The sequence below is a fragment of the Ceratotherium simum genome, chromosome 24 (genome assembly GCF_057802395.1).
Source record: "Ceratotherium simum simum isolate JZ-2026a chromosome 24, ASM5780239v1, whole genome shotgun sequence".
Lineage (NCBI taxonomy): Eukaryota > Metazoa > Chordata > Mammalia > Perissodactyla > Rhinocerotidae > Ceratotherium > Ceratotherium simum.
Window position 1 is genome coordinate 41,922,278 of NC_141923.1, and position 19,110 is coordinate 41,941,387.

General features: G+C 34.4%; 1 protein-coding gene across 1 annotated transcript in view; it reads right to left on the reverse strand.

Moving 5' to 3' along the window:
- Positions 1-16,476: 16,476 nt before the first annotated feature.
- LRRC9 (leucine rich repeat containing 9) overlaps positions 16,477-19,110 on the reverse strand; it is a 122,676-nt gene continuing 120,042 nt past the window's right edge. Inside the window, exons 31-32 of the mRNA XM_087448426.1 lie at positions 18,276-18,420; positions 16,477-16,825 (exon numbers count right to left, since the gene is read on the reverse strand). Coding sequence (XP_087304552.1) covers positions 16,653-16,825; positions 18,276-18,420 — 318 coding nt within the window. The 3' untranslated portion in view covers positions 16,477-16,652. The remainder of the gene's footprint in view (positions 16,826-18,275; positions 18,421-19,110) is intronic.

Consider the following 19,110-nt stretch of genomic DNA (forward strand, 5'->3'; position numbering starts at 1 on the left):
TTCTAATCTTTTTTTGGTGAGGAAGATTAGCCCTGAGCTAACACCTGTTGCCAATACTCTTTTTGCTGAGGAGTATTGGCCCTAGGCTAACATCCATGCCCATCTTGCTCTACTTTGTATGTGGGACGCCTGCCACAGCATGGCTTGATAAGCGCTGCATAGGTCCGGGGCTGGGATCTGAACCTGTGAACCCTGGGTCGTAGAAGCGGAGCATGCAAGCTTAACCACTATGCCACCAGGCCGGCCCCAGATTCTAATCTTTTTAAAAAATTAATCTTGTGAAAAATTGAATGATTTCTTGTCTATTAGGAGATTCTTATATCAAACATGAATTTCTTATGGTATGGCATAAATCTATGTCTTTTACTCCTGCTTTTGACTTTCTGGAGCAGTTGTTAACTTCACAGCTTTTCTTTTCCCAAGCCATAGTTCCTTTGATCCTAAGAGAATTTGCATTTTCTTTACTTTTAAAACTAATCTATTTTATGAACTAATGGCCAAATATCCTTCCTACCCCCATTGTAGGAGGTGGGGGAACTGTATTTATTTAAATTACTCTTTAGTTGTAGGACTCAAGATAGAAACAATATTGTTATCTCCTAGATCTTACGCATTGCACTGTCAGAACACTTTTGGTTGCAAATGACAGAAATTGGACCCCAAAAACTAATTATTGGCTCATGTAATTGAGAGGTCCAAAGGTAGATCTTAAGGAAAGACTGCATCCAGAGGCTCAAAAACTGTCAGGACTTTCTCCATCTCTTGGTTTGCACTGCTTTATTCTTCAAATAGAGTCTATCCTAGTGGCAGGCAAAATGCCTTCAGAGGGTTCAGATTCACATCCTGCCAATGAAGCAATTGCAGTGGAGGACGTAAATTGAAGAACTCTCTCCCAATGTTCGTATCTCAATTTTAGGCTCTGTACCCCTATGATCAGCAGCCCCAACACTAACACAAAAAGTTGAAGAGGAGTTTCCCAAAGGAATCTGAAGAAAGAGAGTGGGAAAATTACCTGGGCAGCCAAAAAGAACAACTCCCATAGTCTCCTATACCCACTTTATAGTGAAGCAACTTTTTAAAATATTCTAGATAAATTAGAACATCAGTGTTCCTGTTCAACTCCACTGAAGTATTTGAAATCATTTAACGTACTGCACATTTGTCTCTTCTTGGCTGCCCAGCATTTGAATCCCTTTCCTTTGTGGAATTTGCCAGTGTGGGAGCCTTAGTGGGAAGGCGGGTCACATCTCCCACCATGAAAGTTGAAAAATACAGATGCTTTTTTCAAACTCTCATAACTAAGGTTTTGACAGGCAACCAAAGTTTGGCCATCTTCTCCTTGGGGCTGCCAATGTAAAGCATGGGAAGCGATGAAGCAGGAATAGTTAGATCATTCTGATGGCAGCAGGAACATCCAGGGCCCAGTAGCACCTGTGTAGCAGCAAGGCATTGGCACCCTAATTAAGTTGTTCCTGTTTCATGACACTGCCTATGATTCTGACCACCCAACTCCCCTTGATAATTACTCATTCTATGAGCCTGGTTTTCCAGCCTTCCTGTAGATTATGTGAGCTATTCGGTATCCTATAAATTCATTTTATGTTTAAGTTAACCAGCGTAATTTTCTTTTCCTTGCAACCAAAACCACTGACTGGTACATTCTCAAATTTTTAGCCAAGGTATTTTGAAGTATAATTATTTTCTCTAAGGTGCTAATCATTGGTGAATTTAAGTATGATTCCTTTTTTCATCTTCTTAATGTATTTAATAGCTCCAGATTCTAGAGTTTATTCCTTTATGGCCCTGCCTTTTTTATTGACTTGAGACCACTTGCAGTGACCTTGTAATATGACTCATTCAGAACCAGTTGTTGCCTTCATTTTTTACATCCTCCATTTTATACTCTTCTCTAACATCATCTACATTTCTTCTTTGCTCTCTTTCTCATTTATCATTGAGTTGTATCTGCTAAAATTTTAATACAAATGTTCTTCTCATCTCTTTTCTGGGAATGTTATCCTGATATAGGATAATGTCTCCTATATCAGGATAAGATTGAGCTTCAGGTAACAGAAATCATGACAACAATGGTTTAACAAGGTATAAATTTATTTCTTTGCCATGTAAGTTTGGATTTAGGTATTCCAGGGGTCAGTATGGCAGTTCCATGGGCTGGTGGGGCAGTCCAGTTTACTATGCCATCATCCCTAGGGGCTTTTTCTTTTCCTCCTGATCCAGCTAGAGCTCCTCCATCATATTCTCGTTCAAAGTCACAAGATGAAGGGAAGGGAAATTGTTTTCCTTTCCTTTTTAAGGAAAGGAACTTCCTAGAAGTCTCCATACAACGCTACTACATGTATGTCATTGGCAAAAACAAATGGCCACACTTAGCTGCAAGGGAAGCACAGTGGCTAGCTAATCGGAGTTCTTTTACTAAAGGAGAATGACAGAACAGACACTGAGAGGTAACTAACTGTCTTCTCTTTAATTTCCATTTCTTTTACCTCTGTCTCTAATTTCTCATCTTTCTAGCTAAGACATAATTTATTTTATGTTCTAGTACTACTTTGTACATTTTTAATTCAATTAATTAGTATACTAAAATCTTAGAGCAAGTTGTTTTTGTGATAAAAATCTTATTTTTTTGTAATTATACAGTTTTTATTGTATAATTTCTCCAATTGCTTGAATAAAGTGGTTCAATTTTCTTACCAAAAATTGCTGTTAATTCAATTATTTTCAAAATATGGCTTCATAATAAGTTCTTATAAAAGGAATCCATATTTTAAGCTGTATACTCATAGATTGTGATATGAAAATAAAATACAGAAGATCCCTAAGACCTTCTTGAATCCCCAACTTCATGAAGAATGTGTGAACTACAGTGGTATTTGGGCCTACTCCCTGATAGTTTTGCTCCTACACATAAGCATCAGTAAAATGACAATTTGAATCAGGAACATTGTCAAAAATTAACATTTAAAATTCTTTTTTTAAAAGAAATAATTTTGAACATATAGAAATTTGCAAAATAATGCACTTCCCTTCACCCAGCTTCCCCCAATGTTAACATTTTACATAACATTTTATGTAACAGAACAATGACTGAAACCAAGCAATTAACAATGATACATACTGTTAACTAATCTGTAGACCTTATCAAAGTTCACCAGTTTTCCCATTACTGTCCTTTTTCTGGTCAAAGATCCAATTCAGAATCCCACATATTACACTTAGTTGTTATGTCACCTTAGTTTCCTCCAATCTGTGGCAGTTCCTCAGTTTTCCCTCATTCAATGCTCTTGACCCTTTTGAAGAGTTATTGGCCAGTTATATGTAGAAGATCCCTTAGTTTGGGTTTGTCTGGTTATTTTCTCATGATCAGATTATGTATTTTTGGCAAGAATACCACAGAACTGATGTGCCCTTATCGGTGCATCATATCAGGATATTGATGTTTATTATTGGTGATGTTAACTTTGGTCACTAAGTTAAAGTGGTGTTTACCAAGTTTTTCCACTGCAAGGTTACTATTTTTCTATTTGTAATTAAAAAATATCTTGTGGGGCTGGCCCGGTGGCACAGTGGTTAAGTTTGTGTGTTCTGCTTTGGCGGCCTGGGGTTCGCTGGTTCGGATCCTGGGTGCGGACCTACTCATCACTCATCAAGCCATGCTGAGGTGGCATCCCACATGGAAGAACTAGAAGGACCCACAACTAGGATATACAACTATGTACTGGGGCTTCGGGGAGAAAAAAGAAAAAGAGGAAGATTGGCAACAGATGTTAGCTCAGGGCCAATCTTCCTCAAACAAACAAACAAAAAACAACAAAAAAGTATCTTGTGAGGAAATTCTTAGAGACCATTTAAATATCTTGTTTATACTGCCATCTACTAATTTTAGTATCCATAGATGATTTTTATCTGCAACAATTATTACTGTGGTGTTTGCCATAGTCATCAGTATTCTTTGCATGTTCCGATGTGTTTTTTCCACACCACGAAGCAATTCTCCAATTCTCAGTGGACACTGACTGGGTGTACTACAAATTTAACTTGATTCTGACACTATCTATCTGAAGATAGCATCAGATCCCATAGGTTAAGGGCTCAGTCTCACAAGACTGGCCCCACTTCGGACACCAACTTCAAGTTTAGGTTGTTACCTTTGCTTCTGATGAACTAGCTGTAAATTGGAGGTTCCCACAAACCTCTCCTCAGGTTCGATTAATTTGCTAGAGTGACTCACAGAACTCAAGAGAAACCTTTACTTGTGTTTACCAGTTTATTATAAAAGATGTTATAAAGGATGAACAGATGAACAGCCAAATGAAGAGGTACATAGGATGGGGTCCCGAAGGGGTGCAAGCACAGGAGCTTCTGTCCCCATAGAACTGGGTGCACCACCCTCCCACCGCGTGGATGTGTTCACCAACCTGGAAGTTCATGAAACTCTCCTTGTTCAAGAGTTATAGATCCTTAACCCCTAGCCCTCACCCCCCCATCCCCTTCCCAGGTGGGGGTGGGGCTGAAAGTCCCAACCCTCTAATCACTTGGTCTTTCTGATGACTGGCTCTATCCTAATGCTATCTAGGAGCCCCACTCCGAGTCACCGCATTAGCATAAACTCAGGTGTGCTCTAAAGGGGCTCCTTGTGAATGACAAAAAACACTCCGATCACTCAGGAAATTCCATACGTTTTTGGAGTTTTGTGCTAGGAACCAGAGACAAAGACCAAATACATTTCTGATTATACCACACAGTCTAGTGAATGCAGGAGAAAATTATGTATTCTGAGTAGAAACAAAGATCTGTAAATGTGAACCTGATTGGAAATTCTTTTCATCAGTAGGTTAAAGAAATGGCTGAGATGTTTTGTGAAAATTACAAGAAAAGTTGTGTGCAAATGTTAAATTATTTGTGGCATTTTCTACTTCTGCTAGGAAGAGCACAGGTATAAGATCCAGTTTTCTCTCTATTTGTTGGGTCAGTATGATTCTTTATGGGAGCAAGGAACTTCTGCGTTGACTCTTAGTTCTAAGCCCACTTTTTGTGCAGAATAAATCTTGGCCCATAGCAAAGGATGGGGGAAGCTATATAAGCAACAAGGAGCTAGAATTCTCTAAATCTCCAGTTAACTTACACTGGATAAGAAGACAATAAGCTCCTTCATTTTATCAATTCAAAACCCCTTCTAGGTTGTGATGGCCATTGGTACAACGGATAAGGTACTGTGGTTACCTAGCACTTGATTACATCATCTGATTCTTTATATACAGCACAACCACTCTCAAACTCATCCCCAGACCTTCCCCCAAGGTAGAGCTAGCCAGACCATGAGTTACTTTACCTTTAAGTCTTATGTAGTTCATGTGCATGGGTTGGGTTTTTTCTTCACTATAATACCACTTTCATATAGTGGGGCTCCCATTACCAGGACAACCAAGAGTGGTCATGAGGAGGTTAGCCTTTACCAAAACCTTAATCCTTGGTAGTATGCTTAGCTCTCTCACTCCTTGGGTTGAAAAAATGTAAAACATTCTATACTTCTGTTTGTTTTCCTGTTTTGTCTAACTTTCCTCAAAGTATCTATGTATACACTTTCTTAAATTTACTAATCAAAATCATTTTATTTCTACTAACCTTGATAAAAACTAAAACACACTAGGTTCCCTTTAGATTAATATAACTTTACTCAGCATTTTGGACACTAAGGTAGAACATGAATTATTTTTGTGTTTAGAAAAGACATGAAATCTTCATGTAGAAACTTCTGGATTAGCATAGGGAAATGAATCACTGTCCCTCAATTTCTAACATAACAACTACCAACTACAGCAACAGAAACAACAAAAAAATTCACCATCAACAACCAAAAAGAAGGACCTAACTATAAACTTCAAATACCGGCTGCCAATAAGAGAAACAGAAAAATTCTGGAGCATGACTAACAGCTATAGTTAATAAGCTCTAAGGATAAAGAAAAAGAATTCTCTTTTTTTCTTTTTTGTGAGGAGATCAGCCCTGTGCTAACATCTGCCAATCCTCCTGGTTTTTTTGCTGAGGAAGACTGGCCCTGGGCTAACATCCGTGCCCATCTTCCTCCACTTTATATGGGACGCCGCCACAGCATGGCTTGCCAAGCAGTGTGCCTGTGCGTGCCCGGGATCCAAACTGGCGAACACGGGCTGCCTCAGCGGAGCGCGCACCCAACCGCTTGCACCACCGGGCCGGCCCCCAAGAAAAAGAATTCTTTAGGCTCTCAGCCAAAAATAGAAAATTACCTACAATTGGGGAAAAAAATCCACAGTATAATTGGGGGTGGAGTCAGGCTGGGAGCTTAATAAACCGGATGCACAATACTATAGATTGCTCTGCTACACATTAGGTTTAGTGCTTAGTCAAGCATGGTTTTGAAGTTTTCTCAACTAGAAAAATTGATTTGTGCATATCATCCACAAAATTCTTGGCTCAGATCACTAATGAAGATTGATTTAAGGGCAGCCTTTTGGGCTGATAATTACATCTAAGCGCTATGAAAATTTCTCTGGAAAGACATTCACTAGTAGTTACACAGACATATGGTTCACTTTACTCAATCTTAGAGAAATTTTATCTTTGCAAGTTTGACAAGGAATAATCTGGCCCTCTTACTTATGCTGAAATTAATTTCCAGAAAAGCAAGTGATGGCCTGTATGACACTCCTAACAACACGGAGTTATAGACTAGATTCCAATGTTTACATGATTTTGAATTTTATGAAGATGTACTAACATTGTCCAGTTAGTCTTTCTCAATACTGACAGTGAGAGTGAATAGTTCTAAATGGAATTTAGTGAATTTAAAATTAAATAAAGTGACATTGGAATACCAGAATTCTACAAACATCACAGGAGTAACATAAAAACTTGTGCAAAGATTTTACCCATAATTAAACTTCCTACATTTGTGAACACATTTTATTTGGTTATGAGACTAATTAAAAAAATATGGCTCCCAGAATTCAAGTCTGTGGTCCATGCTGCACATTACAACTCCAACCTGGCATTAACATCTTGCTATAGAACAAAAAGGTGTCAGGTGTCTAGTTCCAAACCAGATGAGTAATGAATTATAAAAGAAAACAATTAGTTCAGCTTTTTCATTTTTTTTTTTTTCCCATTTTGAATTTTCAATACAATCCCCAATATCATACATGTTTATGTCATGTTAGGTACTATATGTACTAGGGTCTCAGCAGGAAAGAGGTGGCACGGTCAAATAGGGCCACTGAGGATGAAGGGACTATTCCAAAAGTATGGATGGGATTAAAGGAAATGAACCAGGGTTGGTGAAGCATTACAAACATGCAACAGCCTTAGGCCTGAAAGGTATAAGAGGAGGGAGAGTTTGCTAGAATCCAGAGAGTTTTAGGCGAGCCCAAGAGGAGCTGCGGTCCTTGTAAAGGAATACAGTAACTACTAAAGCCTAAATCGCACTCTTCTCCCACTCTTTGATATACTGCCGTTGTCTTCCATTGGCTAAAGCCAACTGCCAGCTAGAGAGACAAAGAACCGTGGTTGATGTCATCTATAAGTCATTCTCTAGAGCCACATGCAAAAGGAGAGAGGGCATGATCTGGAAGGGCAAATGGAAACTAGCACATTTTATTTCAGTAAAAGTGCAGTTAATTATATTTCTGGCTGTTAATTTTTCTTATATCTGGCCTCCTTCATTTAGGTTATGTGACAGGTCCCTGAAGTCTTCTAAGTTTGCAACTCCTGGGGGAAATAACTTCATAGATCTTGGGGGTTGGTTCTGACATTGTTTTCTCTATTATACTGATATATTCAACAGAAGATTCGATAAGAGACTGTACGTAACTGATTTTTCAGTCTCCCAGATGGTGAGGTATACATTTTTATAAATGTAAAAGAACAGCAAAAGTACAATGTCATGAAATAGAAGTGATCTAGTATGTAGGAGGACAGCTCTTTGATTTATATCATTCTTTTTGTTAGTTGTGTGTGTATTCTTTGCTATAACATTATTCATGTGCTTACCTCTTTAATACACAGGCCATTCAACTGTGCTAGGCTTGGTCACACATAAAAATGAATAAGTGGATTTATATCAAAGGAATGGTATCAATTTTTTGAAACTTTAAGCCCATAAATTTTTAATATATTTTTCAAAATTTATTTTTATTGAGGTAACATTGGTTTATAACATTATATAAATTTCAGGTGTACATCATTATATTTTGATTTCTGTATAGACTACATTGTGTTCACCATCAAAAGTCTAGTCGCCATCTGTCACCGTACACATGTGCCCTTTTACCCCTTTTGCCCTCTTCTCTCCCCACTTCCCCTCTGGTAATCACCAATCTAATCTCTATGTTTATTTGTTGTTTTTTAATCTTCCACATATGAGTGAAATCATATGATATTTGGCTTTCTCCATCTGACTTACTTCGCTTAGCATAATACCCTCAAGGTCCATTCTTCTTGTCACAAATGGCAAGATTTCATCTTTTTTTATGACTGAGTAGTATTCTATTGCATATATATATACCACATCCTCTTCATCCATTCATCCATTGATGGGCACTTAGGTTGTTTCCAAGTCTTGCCCATTGGGAACAATCCTGCCATGAACATAGGGGTACACATATCTTTTTGAATTAGTGGTTTTGTGTTCTTTGGATAAATACCCAGAAGTGGAAAAGCTGGATCATATGGTAGTTCTATTTTTAATTTTTTGAGGAATCTTCATACTGTTTTCCATAGTGGCTGCAGCAGTTTACATTCCCACATTCCCTTTTCTCCATATCCTCTGCAACACTTGTTGTTTCTTGTCTTTTTTAGTAATAGCCATTCTGATGGGCGTGAGGGGATATCTCATTGTGGTTTTGATTTGCATTTCCCTCTTAATTAGTGATGTTGAATATCTGTTCATGTGCCTGTTGGCCACCTGTATATCTTCTTTGGAAAAATGTCTGTTCACGTTTTTAATATTTTGACACAATCTTATACCTTCAATTAAATTAGTGAGTAGATTTGACTTAAAATTTTTTTAAAAATCATTTTTGCTCTTTCCCTACCCAGACATCAGGAAATGACCATAAACATAATGAATAAAATTACAAAATTCAGTGGAAAATAAAACAGTATGTAAATATTAATTGATTTCAAGGTAAAATAAATGTTTATGATCCAGTAAGGGAATTCATGCTTATTTATAACCCATATGAATAAAATAACTCTAGATACCAATATTCTGCTTTGTTTTCATTTGATTTTCCCCATCTAGGCTCATAATAGTAGTCTTTACTGATCTCTTGAATATAATTTAAAATAACTGATCAAAAAATATGCAAGATCTAATATTAGAAACAAATATCTCACTTTTTAAAGTTATTTTTGAGTTATAAGAGAAAAGTGGTGTCCAACCAAAAACTAATTTTTTTCATTTTTGTTTCCTCCATGAAAATAATGCTCTTTAAAAAGTTTGGCTTTTATTATCTTGAATAGCTTTTTTTTACTATCATTTCTCTTCTAAATATTGAGGTGACTGAAATACTTATGTTGTAAGTACATATTTCTACTCTTATTTTCTTACAATGCATTGAAAAAACATCTGGAAATAGCATTAAATTAAAACAGTTTCATGATGCTAGGAAATCTTCACTGTTTCTGAAGTCTGTTGTAGCTGTTGTTTAAATTCTTGATAAGGTCAATATTAATCAGTTAATGCTAAGTCTTAAAATGAATAAATAGGTATCTAAAATATTTAATAACAGAACTGTTAAAGGATGACAATTATGTGGCTGACATTCTCATAGTTATTCTTTTTCAGAGTTAACCATGGCCTAACCCATTAACATTAACAGATGTTCGGGCTTTAGTTTTATTTAGTTTCTATTTATAGAGGTTTTAGATCTATTTCCAGAAATATGCTCCTAACTTCATTCAAAGCATAATATAACAATATAGTAATGCTTCAGTTCACTACACATGAAAATATTAGAACCTCCACCTAACTTGAAAAATTATTTCAGCATCTTAGTAATTGAAGGAACACACTCAAAAAGCAAGCCAGAAGACAAAAGCACAAATCAGGGATCTTGGCCGTAAGCAAATTCCAAGGTTATAGCTTCAATTCAGGACCCATTCTACCCACTTTTCTTCAGCTACAAGTCCCAAAAATTGTAAATCATTTGCAACAATCACCCTGAGGCACTGTAAATCATTGAAAATAATATTTTATTTAATTTATTCTACTTACTAAAGAAGGAAAGTATATCAGTACATTTAATAAAATCTTTCCCAAAATGTACAAAACAAGTCTTCTGATTGACTTACAGCTAATTAAAAAAAAAATTAAGCCATTCAATCATTCCAAAGTATTCTATTCTGTGAGTTACATATGTTCTCTAGATTAGTTTTCTTTTTCAAGTTTTTGTAATTGTACAATTACACTTTTGCTACTAACTCTAAATTAGCCTTTTTTGTTTTGGGAAGACAAGAAGTTTGACATATATAGTGTACTGATTGCTATAGACTATAATATTAAATTGCTACAATATGAGACCTATATGTTGTATTTTTATTTGCATGTGTATGTGTATGTATACATAAATTCACAGATGTACACTATGTTGTTGCTTAAAAACTCCCAGGGTGCTAATTTAAAGACTATTTTGTTCCTAATAATGGCGTAATACCTAAAACTGAACAGAGTTCTTCACAAGGTAAATTAACCGGTGAAATATGCCAATTTTGACTTCATTTCCATCCTCTTGAATGACTGCATTTATTCTCTTTAGATTCAAAGCTCTTCATTCTACTGCTCCTCAACACTCTAGATTCCAGCTTGCGTTTCACCTGTCTTTTGACGGTTGAACATAGATGGCTGGGTCAAGTCCATTGTTCCAACTGTATGTAGCGTAACAGGCTCTGCAGTGTTTGCTGCTCCTGTTGTGTCTGGCCCCCTGAGCGCTCTGCGCACTGCATTTTACTTGCTCTCTCCGTTTTCTAAACCCATTTATGCCTATTCTTTCTGAAGACACTTGTTCGTCTGGGAGCTCAAATTGACTTCTCCCCATTCTATTTCCTTAACTAAAAAGGCACCATTAAGGTTGATTGAACTCTTTTAAAGTACTTCATAAAAAAATGAAAGGCCACAAGAAAGTAGGCTGCCAGTGTTTGTAAATACCTGTTTTCAGCCAAATTGACAGGAAGGAATAAGAAATAATTGGAAACTTAAAAATGTTATTGATATATATTTACAGATTAGTCTTTTTTGGTTGTTCTTTGAAAAACATACTTTTAAAACAGTCGGGGGAGGAGAGAGTAGAGGGGGGGCATTATGTTAAAATTAAAGATGGAACTAATAGTAGAGGCAAACTACTAAAATTATCTAAAACATTTTCTAGAGAAAAATAATGCTTTACAATAAGCAAGATGTAAAACATGCAGGTCGACGATTAAAATCTACAGGTTTTAAACCACATGACCTTAATTTTTTTCTATTTAAAATATAGATATTGTTATAAAAAATTAATGTAACCATAAATGGTTTATAAAACCGTAAACTATAAATGTTTTACAAAAATAGTAAGATCACTAACCTTTTTTCCTATTTGTAATGTTTAAAAATGGAACTCTGCTGGTATGAAATAGTTTTAGACGTTTACAAGCTAATTAGAATTTAAAAAATTAAAAACCGGATGAAAATGTAGAATACTATTTGTGAAAAATACTTCACATCTAATTTGATATTTTATCAAAATGTAATTAATTAAAAAAAGTTACCAAAAATCCCAGCGGATTTTTATTCAGAACATATGGAAATACTCTTTATTTTTAACAATACAATATAAGGAAAAATCTATTCTAATTTTAAAATTAGCGTTTTAGGTATTTTATATGGAAAATGATGATGTTGAATGAATTGGCTTTTTGATTTACCTAAAAGAGCATATAGGTAACGTAAGGCCTAATAAATAAAACATAAATGGTAAATAATTTGATTTCAGGTAATTAACTTTCAAAGCTACTTCTAAGTTCCTTTCAATATACTATTCTATTTTCAGGTTACAGCATTTCATGTTTTTGCTATAAAATCTTCATTTTATTTTAATTATAAGAAAAAATCATCACCAAAACAAAATTTTAAGATAAAAAAATGTACAAATTGGGTCTGAGAAATGTCTTTTCAGTAGTTTACAAAACAATTTTATTCACAAATGAAAGAAAAAGAATAGAATATTATAATTCATATTTTTATAAGATAAAAACTTGTAGAAATAAAATATTACTAATAAAATAACTGTCTACTTCTTGCTGACCTAGTTCTAAAAGGTAACTACAAACGAAAATTGCAATTCGGTATAGATTTTTCTTTAAAAATATTTCAATAATGGGGCAAAGTGCAGAGAGATGAACAAGAAAAGTAGTTAAGTACTTGGAGGTCGTCCTGAAGCTCTAAGTTTCATAGCAGAAGAATCAAAAAATCAGCCAGTTTCTATCCAATAAAAAAAACTGATTTGATTAGATTCACTGAATAACCAACAGAACTTGGCCATAAGTGCTTGCTTCTACTCTTACAGAACTATAAATAATTTACTTCTTTTTATGTAAGTAACATTTAATTGAAGCTAAGAGCCTATAGCATGATTAACAATAAGACCTAATGTTTTAAAACATTAAACACTTCTTATAATGTATGCTAGCTTATGAATAAATAGTGAAGTGACATGTTACTTAAAAATAAGGATTATTTTAAAACTAGTCATGAGTTTTAAAACTAGTCACTAGTGCAAACACACATGCACAGTGCACACTAAATATTCTAGGCAAAAATATGTTCACAACCATAGTTAATTTTGTGTCAATAGAGAAATTCAGAACTATAAAAATAGAAGTAAACAATAAAGATCTTATTGAACAATTACGTAATTAGTGTCAATCTTCATATACAGAAATCAGAAGATCACTTTGACATCATTTATATTCAGTTCAGCACTGTAGACTCCAAATCTGTAGTTAAAATGCCCTAAACTTTAGCTTTCCAGATTGCTTGTGGAATTGTCCTTTAATTTAAAACGTGTCATATAATCACACATATGAATGCATGCAAAATAAATCTATCAAGACATTGGCTGGGAGCAAAGAACTAATTTTACTATAGAAATTATACATTTTCCCTAAGCTAAATACACTGGAAGAGAATTAATAAATAGTTTCATTCCATACACTAGGGCTCTACAACAGCTGATTAAATAGCACATTAGTAATAATTAAATGTCAATTCACTTGCAGTGATGGAAAAAGCAATGAATTTGGAGTTGAAAAAAATCTGGGATTTGGTGTGATATCTACTCTTTTTCTTTTAAGCCAGTTTCATTATCTCTGAATGGACACAGTGTATATGTCATATCTACTTCATAGGTGTGTTGTTAGGATACACCATGTAAAATATGGGCTAGTGGTTTGTAAATTTAAAGCACTACCTGCCTGTTTTGTTGCAATCACTTGTGACATGTGTTACAAATAATTTGTAACTATAACTAAAATTTCACAGTTTGTGAGTGATTTATTTAAAAAAATAATTTAGAGCAGATCTAAAGTCACTCCTGTAAAAACAGCCCTTATATTCAATTACATTGTCATTTGTTTTGTTGAATAGGAAGGAGATGAAGTTAGAACTGTTGCTTTATGAACTGCACATAACCAATGGCTTAAACTATCTAGGCATTCCCGGGGGAGTATGTTGTACATCATGTCAGTGTCATCTGCTATCATGGCAGAAAAACCTTCAGAGCCACTGTGCCAATTTATCTGAGTCATCATTCTCCCTCATTGCTTTTATGTGAAATTACCTATTGGATATTTATGTAAAAATGTTATTAAGATTGGGTCTGTATTTGTTTTCTGTACAGCACCTAGCAAGACCTAAATACATGTTTATTATCAAATTGTATATTACAAATTAATTTACTTTGAAGAAGAAATTCAAATGTAATTAAAAATTTATAATAGAAATGATATCTCAAAATTTAACAATGTGTACATAAAAATCAAATGATAGATCTGAAATATATTACAAATGCATATGAAAAATGGTAAAAGAAAATATGCCAAATGTTAAGTGGATGCTGGACAATGAGTTATATTTTTCCTGCTTTATAATTTTCTATTGTAAATTTTTCTCCATTGAAAACTTGTTAAATTTATTTTTCCCCACTCAGGTTATTATTTAAAAAGATACTTTTTATTATAAAAGTAACATATATTCAGTATTTAATTTATACATAATGATAAGAGAAAAAAGCAGATGATGCCAAGTTAGTAACAAATAGTGAAGAGCAGACTCTTATTACAACTCTGTAATGAAAGGAGTTGTCAAAACTAAAGGGCAACAAAGACATCTTCTGGACATCTTAAGAACTGCATAGTTGTTTTTTATACAAAGGATCCTATTTCCACCTAAAAGTAATAGTTGTTTAAAAACCACATTAAGTGTAAAATCAATCTGTATTAGGTTTGAAATTTTAAATCTTACATGATTAGATTACAAATATACAGCATTTAAAGAAGAAAAGATGCAAAACTGTTGCATACACATTGGAATTAGATAGTTTCCAAAATATCTTTAAAACTATTTCCAGATAGATTATAAAATACAAATATTTTAGTAAAAATAATTTATTTTCATGTAAGGAATATATAAAATAATATGAAAATCACATGCAGTGTTGAAACAATACTTGGAAAATTTAAATATAATACTTCATGAATCATGGAGCCCATTTATATCAAAGTATGATTGGCAATGTAGTCATTAATTTAAAGAACTGTATTTAACAAATAAACAGCAAATTGAAAACCATATTTGATTGATTTGTGATATGTCCTAGTACTATACAATGTAATATTTTATAAAAATTATTTCCAGTGAAATATAATTAAGGGTCCATATTTTAAATATGTCCACTCATTTGAACACGTTTTCTTTTCAGTTTGACCATGTGTTCCTTTTAGCCTAAAACAGCTTGTAAAATTATATCACTATGGGCACAATTAATGAATTTTATGTATGAAATAGTACTCTTATTCTTAGAGCATGAATGACTGGTTGCACCCACGGTTAGCCACCTTCAGGAAGTACTAAGATGCCAATGATTTGCATCTCTAAACAATTCTTAGGGGAGACCTGGTTTAAGGGTAATTTTTTCGAAGTATAGTCCTAAAAAACTAATCTGTAGTTCAACTAGCAAAACTCAACTTGCTTTAGTAATAATTGTGTTTAGTAAGAAATGTATGCGTTAGTTTTAGGTAACCCCAAATGAACACATATTCTACAAATAAAGTATGTTATTTCCTAAACTTACCTTTTCTAAGTATCTTCACATGACAGGCCATAATGAGATTTTGTAACTAAATGCTTCCAATACCATGACTAAATATTTGATTCTCTGAAGTTTATGTCACTTGTATCTTTTCAAATTGTTATATAATAGTTTATGATTTTTCTAATAGAGAAATTCAAACAAATACTTAAGATAACCATAAAGAAAGGTTCAGAGAGGTGATGTTAAAATTCCCCAGGGTGATAGAGATTATGTTCATATGGAACTGAAGTGCTTCAGTAACATAAGTAACTTGATTATCCTGTTTTTTTCCAACACCACTGTCTGCTAATTTTTGCACAACTACTAAACAGAAATAGGTTTCTTGGTGTGTGCTCATTTCTCTTTAGGCTGTTACATTCGATTTGATCTTGGAAAGTGGCTGCCAGGAATTCTGTCAGGAATAAAATATTTATGAGTCAAATAATGGTGATTAAATTTCTTAATAGATCATCTAACTTAAGGTAATTCTGCAGTAAATACTTTCTGTATTCTATATGTGTACAATTTCAAAAAAACAATACAAAAGAGAAAATGATCCTATTTTTGGCTATCTAAATTTGGGTTATCCCGAGGACTCAGTGGGACATGACTGATTATAGCAGGGAAGTCAGCAGGGTAAGAGCCAGGATCTGCTGCTGTGCAGGTTACTCTAATAGAAGAGCTGGAGCTTGGCTACAAAGAGCTGGGGACAAGTGATAATGGGAAATCTAGGCGGACAGGTGTTGAGCAGCAGAGTGGATTCTTAATGAGAAGTAGCAGGTTCTTAAGCAGTGAGCTGGGCACTAGGGCCAGACTAGAGCAAGGGCAAGTGGGAACTATAAGGAGAGGTTTGAAGCATTTACAAAATTCTCGGCCTTTGTGATTTCGGAGAGTTGAATTTATCTGCTGTTCAAAATATAAGTGAACTGCTTTGCGTATTCAGTGACTAGAAGTGACTTGGGAGTGAATACAATTAAAAGTAGTTCCCATGTAATTATTTCCGTGTTCCCTCACATAAGTCCTAGGTAAGCACTATTCTACCTTGATAGCCAATTCTAAGCCTTTTTGAATTATGATGTAAATATACTGGACTTTGGGAAAGGTTTGGTGAATGTGGGAGAAGAAGCCTTATGTTATCTGACAGTTTATCCAGCTCTCAGAGTAAATATATAATAGTATATAACAATATTTCCTGTTTTTATACGTGACTAGCAAATATGGGGAGGTTTTTTTTTTAAATGATGAGAAATGATATTAAAACACAGAATAGCTTTACCTTTCCTCGTTTTGGTTGCTCTGGTACATTTGTGCAGTTGGAGATGCCATATTCTGATGTGATAAAAGAGATGGAGAGAGATTTATCCCTCTGAGTTGCCGAAAAGCTATTTCTGCATGGATGCTCCGAGGATTATCTGTCAGAATCCCTGCATTCTTGTTTTTTTTGTCTGAAATTAGGAATTGTGAAACAATGAGAAGCATTAAGTAATAAAATAAATTAAGTAATAAAGTTTGGTGGTCTTCAGCTGAATTTATATTATACATGTCTTATAACGTGAATTAAAAATTTTAAATAAAAATATAGAATTGGAATATATTTCTAGCACTTAATGCTCCTTAAATTTCTCTGAGCTAGTGAATCAATTTGATTCTTTCTAGGTAATTTTTAAAAATATAAATATCCAGAGCTGTGTGCTGTAATAAATGAACACATGAAGTGACCATACTTTTCAAAATAAAAAGTGGGGCAACATAGTCAGAAAATAGGAAAGAAATTACAGGACTTTTCCAGAAAAATCCTAAAATGTAGTTACACAACGAATCTTGAAGAAAGATATCTGAGGAGGAAGTTATAGAGATGAATCCAGGGTTGAACTAATGCCAAAAAAAGATATTGACGACATTCCTGAAGATGACATTGTACTGTTAAGGAGACTAATAACAACTTTGTATGTTCACTTTTACTGATAGTTATATCTATTGGACAAAGCATAAACATTCTCACTATCATTAAAACCTTGAAGCCATAAGTATGTAGAAGTATGAAAAATAAGTTAAACAAAAAATAACAGAGTAAACTATGTTAGGTTTCTTTTAACTGAATTTCCTTTAAAAATAATCACATAGAGCAATTTACTATTCTTAGTAGGCTCTTAGGTCATTTTATAATTATTGTGATGTTCAGTTTTATTGTCTAACAGTGGTCTGAGGCAAAGTGGGATATTAAAAGGAATGGAAGAGGGGAGCCCTCAGAGAAGGAGTAGCTTCCCCCAATTTCACCAAAATGATACTGAGTGAAGATCTGGAATTAGGGAAAAGACTTGATCTAGCCTGAATTAAAATGTATATAATAGAATGAACCATTTTCACGCTCTGTTCTTTTAATATACTCACTCCTTGAGAGCTCTACCTCTTGAAACTCTTCCCTAGCATTAGCTTCACAAATATTTTACTTGTAGTTTCAAGGATAAAGTCTGATCTTCTCTTGGTAAGATTCCCTTCGTATCCCAAGAGTCTGTCGTTACCAATATTTTTAAACCTCTGATTTCTACTTTTACCAGGACATACTAATGAACTGGTCTTAGTAGTCATTTGCTATGAAATACACAAAATGAAATAAAAGCTTTGAAAAGAAATGTCAGGAAATAATTGTGCAAGTAGCACAAAGTTCGAATTGTGAGCAAATGTTTAGTTACAACATACTAGTAGTTGAGCAGAACCAAAAAATACTATAGACTCATTGAAATCAGAATGGCCACATGAAACTTGAACAAACATGCAATTTTAGGAAATGTAAATTTAAAACATGCAATTTTAAGTAGTATTAGAAATCAAAGTAAGATTTTTGTTTCAAATTTAATGTTTTTACATTCAGTCTGAAACTCCCTGTCAAAATACCTTCAACTTCAGAAGTAAAAGTGAAGTCGGATCGCAAGTAGTGGCTAAATCCACCAGGCAGAATTACGTTTGTTATTTTCATGGGAGGAGCTTTCACTTGGCCAAATGATCCACCATCCACAAGAGAGTTGGTAACAGGAATAAACTATGTAATAAAATAAAACAGTTAGGAACACCTCACCTCCAAAACTCAGATCAATAGGTTTAGTCCTTATCACAAGCCCCACTTGATGATTAACTTCAAATTTTTTAGGTCAGGAGTTACGCTTGCCTAAACTCAGAGCTGGTACGAGGCAAAAACTGTGGAACGCCAGTCTTTCGGGCCCTTCACCTCCCTCAGAACCTCATGTTGTGTCTTTTCAGCCTGCACTGTACTCATCACTAGGATCCAGTGTGACGGTACCTCCTCCTTTCCAAAGGGTCTTACCAAGGTAAGTGTAGAATTAAGAAAATGAGAATTAAGCCTTTTCTCCTTTGTAACGTTTCTTCTCTTTTTCTGAACAGGAATTTCTGGACAGTAAGATGTATCCTCTACATCTTTGTATTCCTCATACTACTTCATAGATGCCTTGCAGTTAATTAGTTTTTCAAAAACAAGTAAATAAAATGGAAACTAAGAAAAGCATCTTATAAGAATCACTTTTCATGAATGTGCTAACTCTAAATAGTGTTTACATTTTAAGTTAGTTGAGGATTAAGAGGCTTTTAAAAGAATTTCAGGAATCAGCAAATGGAGAAGCGAAGTATTTTAGGCTGGAGACTCTTGGTTTCCCTAGAAATTTGTGCCTGCTCTGTTTTCATTTAGACTGACCTTGTTTACACTTTTAAAAATATG